General features: G+C 31.2%; 1 protein-coding gene across 1 annotated transcript; it reads left to right on the forward strand.

The window, feature by feature from the left end:
- Positions 1-4,202: 4,202 nt before the first annotated feature.
- LOC118204749 (uncharacterized) lies at positions 4,203-12,300 on the forward strand. Its single transcript, XM_035377043.2, has 2 exons — positions 4,203-4,538; positions 5,238-12,300. The coding sequence occupies exon 2, from the start codon at positions 6,176-6,178 to the stop codon at positions 7,916-7,918; it is 1,743 nt and encodes a 580-aa protein (XP_035232934.2). The 5' UTR covers positions 4,203-4,538; positions 5,238-6,175; the 3' UTR covers positions 7,919-12,300.
- The last annotated feature ends 670 nt before the right edge of the window (positions 12,301-12,970 follow it).

Here is a 12,970-nt window from a genome sequence, read left to right on the forward strand (position 1 = left end):
TAGAATTTCTCCATATTTTTATTTTTGAAATTGAGATTGATTTTTAAAAATTTACCATATTTATCAAGCATAATTAACGTTCCAAATAATTATAAAGCTATTGCATGCTTTCAGGGCTGGATATTTTTTCGCTTTTCCTATGCTGTAAGGAAATTTGTAACTACTACTTTTAGAAAATAATATTTTAAATCTGAACTAATAGAAAATTTCAAACAAGCAATTTTCTCTTGCAATTTTTATGCTTTTTATTGGTGTAAATAAGTAAAAAATACTAAAATATTTAAAAACGAATTTTTGAAAGTTGTGTTTAAAATTCTAAACTGTGCTTCTTTTTTTTAAATTATAGACCAATATTATTGGAGCACAATTTCTATAAAGGAATTTTATTTCAATTATATATAAGAATAAATCATAGTGATAAACACTTTTGACTCCTCAAAAATTTTTATACATTTAATTCTAATATTAAAAATTGCATATAGCCGTAATAATACGTTTTGCTTGTATTTTATAGTGATTATTTTTTTAATTAATTTTTAGTTTTGCATAATTTTTTTTATTTACTGTTAATTTAATTTATAAGCCCAAAGGAGCGGTAGCCTAGAAAGGCTGTTGGTTTCGAAGCGGGATTTTGCGCTGTTTTACTTTAAATGTCCGTGTCTCCTTGCAAATTGTTGTACCAAATATTATCGCCCTGCATTATATTTAAAGAAATTAAATAATGAAGAATCTGCATAAATACATGTATGTTTCTCGCACTGTGACAAAAACGACAGTATCTAGAGCCATCAAATTTTGAATAATGTAATCCTCCACCCGAACATGGGCATTTGGACGGCCGAATTTCGAATTTGTTTTAACCTATTTTGTAAAACTTTAACGCATTTTTGATTAACAAACTCAACGAGTTCAGAGCGAGCACTGTACGGAAAATAGCAGTTTTCCAGTGCGGAAATTCGAAAGATATGCTGTATTCAAATGTATGTGGTTTACGGGCGAAGAACATGATATTCAATAAATATAGGTAACACCCAAAACGTTAAAAAAAGCTTACTTTTGGGCGTAAAATAAAATCTGAGTGCTTCTAGATTTTATTTTACCTTTTTTCCCCCCTTCATTACATCAGAATATTTTATGCTCCGAATTTTATAAATTACTAAAATAAATATTCCACTTTAATGTTAATAAGTTAATGATGATATAATAAAATAAATGATTGTTTTGTAATGTTATTATAGTTTTGAAAATGGTCATTAAATTAAAAAAAATATATCAGATCTTATTTAATTTTACCTTATTTATTTCAAAGCATCACGTACCATCAATCTTATTTAATTTTACGTTATTTGTTCGCAAAATTAAGTTCATAAATTTTGTGTTTAGAGTTTACCAAAGTAAAGAATGTACAAATACTTGTTTGTACAAGACTTACGCGTGAAAAAAACGCGCGAAATGCAGTAAAAAGTGCTTTAATGAGATATATTAAATCCTATTTGGGAAAAACTGTGGCTTTCATAATCTCATCACTGTACAAGGTATATATAACATTTAATAATTAAAAAGAGTTATGTGATACAAACGCCATAGGTTTCAGTGTTAAAGTAAACCAGATCGTCCCTACTATTTCTTGCCGACGTATCGGTGACGCGCGCCCCGCCCACTGAGTTAGTCTTATCTCTTATAAGGTCCATGGTCCAGACTGTTGTACGTCATGTGCCCATTCTGGGATATTTATAATATGTTAAGTCAAAACAGCTAAAACTATCTCATCCCACGTTGGACTTTGGACGCTTTCTCTACATAAGTTCCTGATCTGCTTCTTAGTCATTTCATATTTTCACAAGCATCGAGCATCAATAGAGTACCGAACGGATAGAGCATAGACTTATCCGTAGATCTGTGATCTACGGATAAGTCTGTGATCTACGGATCAAGGACACTCTTTAAAATGAACTAATTTCGAAGAAAACTAAACAAATTAAAAGAGATGAAAAAACTTCCCCAAAACCCCAAGAATTTAAACGAGTTATGGAAAAATATAAAGATATATTCCCACAATTAATATCAGGACAACTGGAAGATAAAGAATTAAAAATTCAAATACTTACGGAAATTAAAGAAAAATCACAGGCTCGATGTAGCCAATCATTGGACTTACAAGTAACAGGAATTATCTCAAAATACGGGAATGTAAATAATATGCTGGAGCACTCTAGAAAAATAGATGATGCACTTGCAAATCCAAATTCCGATGTAAATTCTGAGGAAAAAAATGCAGAATGGCAAACCCCTAAAAAGACTTGCTCGCAACCCAAATCAGATGAAACTATAGAAAGTGGACAAAATAATCTTTTCGAACCACTTAATAATACTGATAAAAACAACAAAACCAAAAGACTTAAAGAAGGAATTTGAAATTCAAATGAAAGCATGCAAAGTTTACATGTACACATCCAATACTGAAGATTTCGATAACGCAAAAGAATATTTCAAAAAAGCTACTATCGAATTCCGCACCGCTTTTCTCTCAATCAACTGTAAACGTTACCGTTAAAGATTTAATAATTACCGATCTACTTCACAGAACTCGAAAGAAACAAATCAGGAGAAACAATCCACAATGTCAACAGTTGAGAAGTATTCCCCTAAAACTAAAAGACCAATTCAATGCTATAAGGATCAGACCTATGGACATTCACAAATAAACTGCTATAAAAAAGAAATAGGCTGTAAATGCTCCCAAAATCGCCGTTCAAATACTTATACACTTAAACAAGAAGACAAACCCATCTGCCATTTTTGCCGTGGAAATCACGTTAGTTCTTATCGTGGGTGCCCTGTCTACCAAATAAGATTTCAAGCTCCTAAAACCCAAGAAGTAAAACAACCCATTCCCACAAAAGCAGATTTTTCAGCACTGAAAACGAAAACTTTAGAAGAAATTCAAGTAGCTAAAAATCCTCTATTCAATCCGAGCAACAACTCGCAGGAGATCCCTGAAAAAGAATTCGCTGACATCTTCCAAATTTTCCAAGATCAAAAAGTCTTTAACTTTATTCAAAAAATGAACGACATCGCAGATAGAATAAAACGATCTAAATCCAGTACTGAAAAACTCTCAATAGCCTTTGAAGCAGTAAGAATTGCTTTAAATTTCGCAGAAGAGGAAAATTAACTTGAAGATAAATTTATTAAACAGGTTCCCAGAACTTACATCAGATGGCGATACAGTTTCCTAAGAGCTTACCTTAACTTTCATTTTCCGCAGTATCTCTCAAGACCAACGATAGATATCGAATCCACTGCAGAGCTTATCTGATGACAGAAGACAACGCTTTCAACTAAAACTCAAGAAAATTATTCTCAAATACTTTTAACAGCTAATTTCTCGTCTAGCAAGCAACTAGGACTCAATAGGTTTTCACTTTATTTTTTATAAAATGAACTTCATTTTTTCTACTAAGACTTTCCCAGTAGGGGTTATAATTGTGGAGTTAAAGCCTTTGGATCGAAGACGTGACACCACCTTAATTCACCGGTAATTCACTACCTATAGAAACCGAAACTAACGAGTGGGCGGAGCTTAATTTTATGTGTGGAACTGTAAACAGAACGTCACCTTGCAATATCAAATTCCGCTAAAAAAATAAAAGAATGCTGCCGGTAAGTGTTATGATCTCTATGACGGACAACTGAGTGGACAATTGTTGCTTTCACGGAACGTGAGTTACGATTTTTTCTACTGCAACGTATTAAAAAAAAACAAAATTTTGTACTTGACCAGAACTCCCGTTTTTAAAATAGACTTTTATAAAATGGCATATACTATTCCAAACGAGGTTGACAGGGACCATAAATTTAAAAACATAGATTCGTCTATTACTTCCCATAGAAAACGAAACTAATAAGTGCGTGGAGCTTATCTTTCTATGCTGTTACATTTCTCAAAGTATACGCTTAAATGTGTGGAATTGTAAAATGAATAAAAAGAAATACAGCATGTCACCTTGCACCATCAAATAACCGCTAAAAAATAACAGAAACCTGTCCGTAAATGTACTGGTATCACTAAGTTCGGAGTGGGTGCCTTCCCTTTGGGCGTACAGTTCTTACATTTTTACCGTTGCAGATTAAAGAATCTTTCAGAAAAGCGTTTTGGGCAACACCTCCTTATAGAAGGAAGCCGGGACACTGAAGCGAGGGGAAGCTCTGACGTCACAGGTAGTCGTCTCTGACTCACCTCGCTCCTTCAAACAAAATCAAAGCCCCGTAGTTGAGCCAAGAGCGACGAACGTGGAGCGGTTATTTGCGTTAGCGACAGAGTTTTTATATTGTCTCGTGCTTTTTTTATATATTGTCTCGTGCTTTTATAATTTCATACGATGCCTCATAAATGTGCTGTAGCCACATGTCGTGGTAATTATAAAAACGGACCAAAAGTGGCTGTATTCAAGTTTCCAAATGAGACTGAACTCCGGATGAAATGGATAAGGAGTCTACGAAGAAAAGATGGCTTTCAACCTACTAAACATACCAGAGTAAGTTCAATTTTACTGCATTTTTTATGTTTTGTATCTTTACATTTTTTATTACTTTTATTGATAGGTATGTGATGTTTATGCTTACGATTTTAGATTTTGATCTGTGGGTAAGAAGTTTTATGTTTGAAATATTTTAATCTTGCCTGTTTTAATCATTTCAAAAAAATATTTTCCTTCAAAGTTTTATGAATGAAATAAAGTTCCATATAACAGGAATAATTCTAAATTTAGTAGTTACATAAATGCCAATAATTTGTAAATGCTTTCTAGTATACTGTGCAGGCAGATTCTGTAGTTATTCCAAATTTATCATAATTTATATGACAAGGAACTACTAAGTAATCATAATAGGTTTCATTTTAAAATTTTTGTAATGATATATGAAAGTTTGGTATGATGTATTCAAGGTAATTATTTGTATTTGGTAACCAGTGTTTGTTGTAAACAATTATCTCAAATATATAATTTTCTTTAAATGTAAATAAAGCTGTAATCATTATGATGAGCATTCCAGATTTTACAAATTACTTAAATTATACACGTAATTGAAATGATATTACTGGTTTTTTAATTCGTATTTATGTATCAAATTATTTATTTAAATCATAGGGCTTATTGACTTCTGTTACTAAATATTAACATGCATCTAACTTTTGTACTCACAACAAGTTGATTTTTGAATATTTTCTTTTATAGGTATGTGAATTACATTTTCGATCAGATGAAATAATACGAGAAATCGAAATGTATGATGAGAAATCAGCGAAGTTAATTAAAGCCCCAATTTCTAGGCCACGTTTGAAAAAAGGATGCATACCTTCTCAGTTCCCTGATGGCCCATCCTACATGTCATCAAATTCTGTATCGAGAATGTCACCAGAAAAGAAGAAAGCTCGTTTAGAAGAGAAATACCTGGAGAAAGCGATAGAAGAAAGTTTGAAAATGAAAGAACGGTATGATAATGAACGATCATTTGAAAGTTTAATTGAATTCAATAATTGCCTAGAACATCAGATTTTAGAAACATTTTGGACAACTGTACATACTGAAAATTCAACTATGTTACTTGATATTTTAAGTGACCCAGCTCCAGAAATTCAGAAATCGGTAGTAATAAATGAGGATTTAACAGTATGTATTTATATTAAAAACATCGCTATAAAATCTATTGGTAAATTTGTTTTCCCTCTAAAAATTAGTAATGTAAATATGTTTCTAGAAGTACTAAAGGAAGTTGAAAGTCTGTCTCATAACTTACAAAATGAAGAATATATTAAGAATTCTATACAAATTGTGGATGATATGCTTTCAGAATTGAAAAGAGTGTTACCTGAAAAAGAAACTGAACTGAACTTCCTTTCAGAGCAAGTAAATAAACTAAATGTAAAGAAAGAGAAGTATCGATATACTCCAGATTTACTTATTTTTTGCAGTTTGTTAAACTCGATCTCACCGCATGCATACAAGTTTTTACGACATTCAGGTTACATTTCTATTCCCCATCCACGTACTATTCGTAGAATTTGTTCAATGTTTCTCTTAATCCTATTACTGAGCAATTTAATGATGACTTTTTAGGATATGTTAAACAAAGATGCAAGGATTTAGAAGAAAATGATAAAACTGTAATTATTATGATGGATGAAGTGCATTTAAATTCATGTTTTGATTTTAAAGGAGGAAATTTGTGTGGCATGGCCTATAACTGTGAAAAAGCTGCTACAAGTGCTTATGTTTTTATGATACGTAGCTTATTATCACCTTTCAAGGATGTGGCACATATATTACCAGTTAAATCATTAAATGCTGAGGATCTGTATCAATATCTTAAGAAAATTATAATTGGTTTAGAAAATATAGGTTATAGAATTGTGGCAGTTGTCTCTGACAATAATTCAATAAATAAAAAAGCCATGTCATTATTTTGTATGCCTCCAAAAATTAGTATTGTGTATAAAAACCCTGCAGACTTATCTCGGCCACTATTTTTTGTTATTGACTCAGTGCACATCTTGAAGTGTGTCAGGAACAACTGGATAAATCAAAAAACTTCTGGGCAATGTTTATTTTATCCAAATTTTGAAAAATTTTCCAAGGTCGAAACAGCGGCATTTGCATGCATAAAAAGTCTCCATTCATTAGAGGCAGGCAGAATTGTAAAATATAGTTATGGTTTGACTCTGAAAGCTCTGTATCCAACCAATTTGGAAAGACAAAATGTCAAGCTAGCATTACAAATATTTGACAGTCGTCTTGCAGAGGCAATAATGGTTATTGGTAAAGAAAATAGTATTTTAAATTACGAAACAACAGCTGAATTTATTAAAATTATATCTACATGGTGGTCAATAGTCAATGTCAAAAGTATCTTTAAAGGACACCATAAGATGAATGAGTATCAAAAGCCGTTAACTGTGCAAAATGATGATGTTAGATATATTTATTTAAATAAGTTACTTGAGTGGTTAGATCAGTGGAAACTTTTAGGCTGTTCTAGTGGTGGACTAACTAAGGAAACACATTTTGCATTAACACATACTAGCTATTTGTTGCTCGAAATGGCAAGGTATTGCATTGAGGAGCTAAAATTTACTTACTTTTTACCAGGAAAAGTTCAGACAGATCTCCTAGAGAATAGATTCGGAAAATATAGACAGCTGGCTGGTTCACAACATAATATTTCTATAAGGCAAGTATATGAAACTGAAGCAAAATTAAGATTACAAAGTCTTCTGCCAACTGTTATTAAATCATCAAAGTATGGAGGAATTCCTATTTATCTAAATTGTAAAAACCTGTGTATTGAATCTCTGGAGCAAGAAAATATTGGATGCACTTTCTCAGGAAGAATAACTATTACAAATGAAGATATACAAAATGTTCAAAATGACATACCAATTTTAATGTATATAGCTGGTTACTGTAGTTATAAAGTTGTGAAACTATTAAGCTGTGATATTTGTAAAGGCAATCTAACTATTGATAAAGAATTAATTGTAGAAAATGAAGGACAGTCTTGGATAAAAAGATTTGATAGAGGACTTCTATATCCTCATCCTAATGTACTAAATTCAGTAATATATAATTATGTTGTTATTCAAAAACTTGTATCTGAAGAATTTGAGAATGAATTTTTATTTTCTGCAAATCAGAGGGATATAGCATGTAACTTAACTCTAGACATACTGATAGAAAATGACATTTTTTTAAATCTAGATGATTGCCCTAAAGCTCATGAGTCACAGAAAGTGTTAAAGCAGATTCTTTGGTCATCAACGAACACATTTTTAAATAATTATTGCAAATTAAAGAATGATACACTAAACCAGAAAAGCATTGCAAAAGAGCGCAAATTGAAAACTTTAAAGCATAAATAAAAATATAATGGGTGTTTAGCAATTAAACATTTAAAAAATGTAGGTTTTAATTCAAATGATGCTGTATTTCATAGACTAGTAAGTTTAGTAACTTTAATGCATGTAACAAGACACAAAAAATTAATTGAGCAAAGCCTAGTGATGTTAGTTCAGATTTATTTCTGTTGAAAAAATATTTTTGCATCTAACAGTTACTGTTACACATTATTGTGAATTCCTTATTATTTTTTTTCTACTCATGTATGCTGTCTGTTTAACCTTGAGATCACTTGAAAAGTAATAGTAACGAAAAATTCATTTCTATGCATCTATGTAAATAAGTGTCTGGGTTGTATTTTAAGTGGTCCTTATTATTAATGTGGATATCAAATTAGTATTAACATATGGTAAGATTCTTTATCATTATAATTGACTTGAAATATTGAAAAATTCATTTCCTTGCCCTTAATTTGTTGTGTAAAAAAGTGTCTGCGTTATGTTTTTATGTGGCCACTACTTTTATCATTTGGGTATAATTTTGGTGTTAACATGATAAAATACTTTATCAAAGTAACAGTTATATGTTTCAAAATGCTTACAAAATGTTATGTATATAATAACTGCCACTGTTATACTGGTAATGGGTCATTATACTTTTGTTGATATGGACAGATACTGACTGTTTAACATTCAGATGACTTGAAATATTGAAGAAGGCATTTCCTTGCCTTTAAATTGTCATTGCGTAAAAAGGTGTCTCGGTTTGTGTTTTAGCGCAGCCACTACTTTTATCATTTGGGTATAAGTTTGGTGTTGACATATGGTAAAATGCTTTCTCCTGATAAAAGTTATGTTTCAGCATGCTTACCGAATGATATGTATATAATAACTGCCACTGTTATACTGGTAATGGGTCATTATAATTTTGTTGATATGAACATATACTGACTGTTTAACATTCAGATGACTTGAAATATTGAAGAAGGCATTTCCTTGCCTTTAAATTGTCATTGCGTAAAAAGGTGTCTCGGTTTGTGTTTTAGTGTGGCCACTACTTTTATCATTTGGGTATAAGTTTGGTGTTGACATATGGTAAAATGCTTTCTCCTGATAAAAGTGATATGTTTCAGCATGGGTACAAAATGATATGTATATAATAACTGCCACTGTTATACTGGTAATGGGTCATTATACTTTTGCTGATATGGACAGATACTGACTGTTTAACATTCAGATGACTTGAAATATTGAAGAAGGCATTTCCTTGCCTTTAAATTGTCATTGCGTAAAAAGGTGTCTCGGTTTGTGTTTTAGCGCAGCCACTACTTTTATCATTTGGGTATAAGTTTGGTGTTGACATATGGTAAAATGCTTTCTCCTGATAAAAGTTATGTTTCAGCATGCTTACCGAATGATATGTATATAATAACTGCCACTGTTATACTGGTAATGGGTCATTATAATTTTGTTGATATGAACATATACTGACTGTTTTATATTTAGATGACTTGAAATATTGAAGAAGGCATGTCCTTTTTTTAATTTGTCATCGCGTAAAAAAATATCTCGGTTTGTGTTTTAGTGTGGCCACTACTTTTATCATTTGGGTATAAGTTTGGTGTTGACATATGGTAAAATGCTTTCTCCTGATAAAAGTGATATGTTTCAGCATGGGTACAAAATGATATGTATATAATAACTGCCACTGTTATACTGGTAATGGGTCATTATACTTTTGTTGATATGGACAGATACTGACTGTTTAACATTCAGATGACTTGAAATATTGAAGAAGGCATTTCCTTGCCTTTAAATTGTCATTGCGTAAAAAGGTGTCTCGGTTTGTGTTTTAGCGCAGCCACTACTTTTATCATTTGGGTATAAGTTTGTGTTGACATATGGTAAAATGCTTTCTCCTGATAAAAGTTATGTTTCAGCATGCTTACCGAATGATATGTATATAATAACTGCCACTGTTATACTGGTAATGGGTCATTATAATTTTGTTGATATGAACATATACTGACTGTTTTATATTTAGATGACTTGAAATATTGAAGAAGGCATGTCCTTTTTTTAATTTGTCATCGCGTAAAAAAGTATCTCGGTTTGTGTTTTAGTGCGGCCACTACTTTTATCATTTGGGTATAAGTTTGGTGTTGACATATGGTAAAATGCTTTCTCCTGATAAAAGTGATGTTTCAGCATGCTTACCGAATGATATGTATATAATAACTGCCACTGTTATACTGGTAATGGGTCATTATAATTTTGTTGATATGAACATATACTGACTGTTTTATATTTAGATGACTTGAAATATTGAAGAAGGCATGTCCTTTTTACTTCCTTGTACGAAGTAAAAAGGAAGTATTGTAATCGCGAAAAGTTTCAGGCAGCATATTTCACCGAAAATATCCATTTTGACCGCTATCGAATGCAATTTAACGATGTTTTTGCACCATATCTGTACGTAAGGACAGAATAAAATACTCTTTTCCTTCAAAAAAATTATAAAACTGCTTTTTCGTGGCTTCTGTACGAACGTATGTACGTACGTTCGTGCGTACGTACATATCTCACATAACTCAAAAACGAGTAGCCTCAGAACATTGAAATTTTGTATATAGGACTGCTATAACATGTATATGTGCACCTCGTATTTTGGTTGCAATCGGCCACACCAAACGTATATAAATATATTTATATATATATCCACTCTATGACTTGAAATATTGAAGAAGGAATTTCCTTGCCTTTAATTTGTCATCGCATAAAAATGTGTGTGGGTTATGTTTTAAGTGGCCACTACTCTTATCATTTTGATATAATTTTTGTGTTAACATATGGTAAAATGTTTTATCGAGGTAACAGTTATATGTTTCCAGCATGATTAGAAAATTGTATGTTTATAATAGCTGCTGCTATTATACTGGGAATGGGTCATTATAATTTTGTTCATATGGACATGCACTGACTGTTTTATATTCAGAGCACTTGAAAGATGATAATATTGAAAAATTCATTTTCGTGCTGTTGAGTGTTTGCTGCATAAAATGGTATCTGGGTTGTATTTAAATGGCTACCACTTAATGTTTAGTAAGTGGTTATCATTTGGTGTTAACATACTGTAAAATGCTTTCTCATGATAAAAGTTGTGTTTCAGCATGCTTACAAGATGACAAGTTTATGGTAACTGCTGCTTTTATACTGAGAATGGGTCATTATAATTTATATTTTTTATATGGGCATGTACTGACTGTTTTACACTTAAAAATATTGAAAAATTCATTTCCTTGTCTTTAATTTGTTGTTGTGTAAAAAAGGGTCTATGTTGTGTCTTTAAGTGGCCATTACTTATATCATTTGAGTATAATTTTCATGTTACCATATGATAAATTACTTTATCAAGATAACAGTTATGTGTTTCAGCATGGCGACAAAATAACAGGTTTGTAATAACTCCTACTATTATTCTGGGAATTGGCTGAATAAAGGGTCTCTCTGATTAGGAGCACTCATTTCACAAACCTGTGATTTTCATGTGCATTTTGAAATTACCGGTGTCCCATAATTAAGACTGGTGGCTTTCTGGACAAATCATTTTGATATATTCTTTGCTTAAATTAAACAAGCCTGATAGCGAGTAACTTAGAAGATCACGATTTTAGCTTGGAAAAATTACAACAAAATTGTGTTGCATGTAGTGACCAGATACTTTCAAATTGGATACTGGTGCATAGGTAAAACATTTTTATTATTTTCTATATTTGAAACATTAACTGATAATCACTTCCTTTACACAACATCAATAAATGTTTTTACATATACTGGTGATGCTGACATCCATTTGCTGTTGAATGTATCTTTATATGCTTCATAAATAATAATAGCCATCGTATAAAATTTAATATCATTTGTGCACCTGAAGTGTTTTAAATGGTAATGGACGGTCTTCTCAAGTGTTTGCCCGATATTTATCCATATTATGGCAGTATCGTAATACATTTTGAAACTATTAATTGGCTGTTGTAAAAAGTTAATAACGGTGTTTGTAATTGCCAGACAAAATGGGTTGAAATTTAACGAATAGAAACTTGAACTTGCAGTATCAAAATTTAAATATTAAGGTCACATAGTCTCATCTTATTGTTTCTGATGAGACCCAATTAATATAGAAGCAGTTTTGAAATTTTCACACCTGTTAATAAATAAGAATTGATGAGATTTCTTAGTATGGCAATATGCTTAATGAGATTTCTGCTTCAATTTTTACAAGAAAGTTTGAATAATTTATTGATAAAAAGAGATCAGCTGGTTTTAACTTATTTGTATGTTATAACTTAGGTGTTGTGTTGTTATGCTGACTGCTTGCATAAAATTGTAAATAAATTTTTTTTTATTTTTCACTTGTGAATCTTTATTTTCAAGTTCAGCTATATAACTAACACAATACAGTTAAGTACATATACAACTAATATTATTGGTTCTACAGATTTAAGCAATAATTTTAAATTGCACATTGAATTATTTGCTAAGCAAACCTCTGATATACTAATTTATTTGAAACTTGCAAGACACATAGCATATTATAGACAAAATTTAGTGCATTTTTATACCATTTTCTTTTAAAGACAAATTACTGATTGGAAGAAAAATGAAATGATAAGTAATAGTTTGTATGCAGATAATTTGGGTTTTTTTCATAAATATTAGAAAAATATAAAGCAATATTAAATTATGAGGGAAAAGTCAGAAATTCCTTTTTTGAGTTAGTATGGCTGATTTTTAACTTTTTAAATGCTGCTGTGAAACCTACAAGGAAGTATAATTCATTAAAGTCAAGAAATAAGAAACAAAAAATTCTTAAATTTATGTCAAATTTTATTGTGTTAAATTTTGAAGTAATTAAATTATTCATTATATATAATTGAATCTCTGAATAAAATCCCACCCAAGTATCTATATCAAATAGTGAAATCAACGTTAAGTACGGCACTAGCGCGCAGCCTGTTTTGTTTCGTTGCTCTCTCGGGGTTTCGACATAGACGACTACGCGTGATGTCACAATCC

Source organism: Stegodyphus dumicola, chromosome 3, assembly GCF_044657685.1.
Source record: "Stegodyphus dumicola isolate Sdum_Otavi_A_Nest chromosome 3, ASM4465768v1".
In the NCBI taxonomy this organism is placed as follows: Eukaryota; Metazoa; Arthropoda; class Arachnida; order Araneae; family Eresidae; genus Stegodyphus; species Stegodyphus dumicola.

Bases quoted from the DNA above. Each gene is read 5' to 3' on its own strand.
- LOC118204749 (XM_035377043.2), top strand. From the start codon at position 6,176: ATGATGGATGAAGTGCATTTAAATTCATGTTTTGATTTTAAAGGAGGA.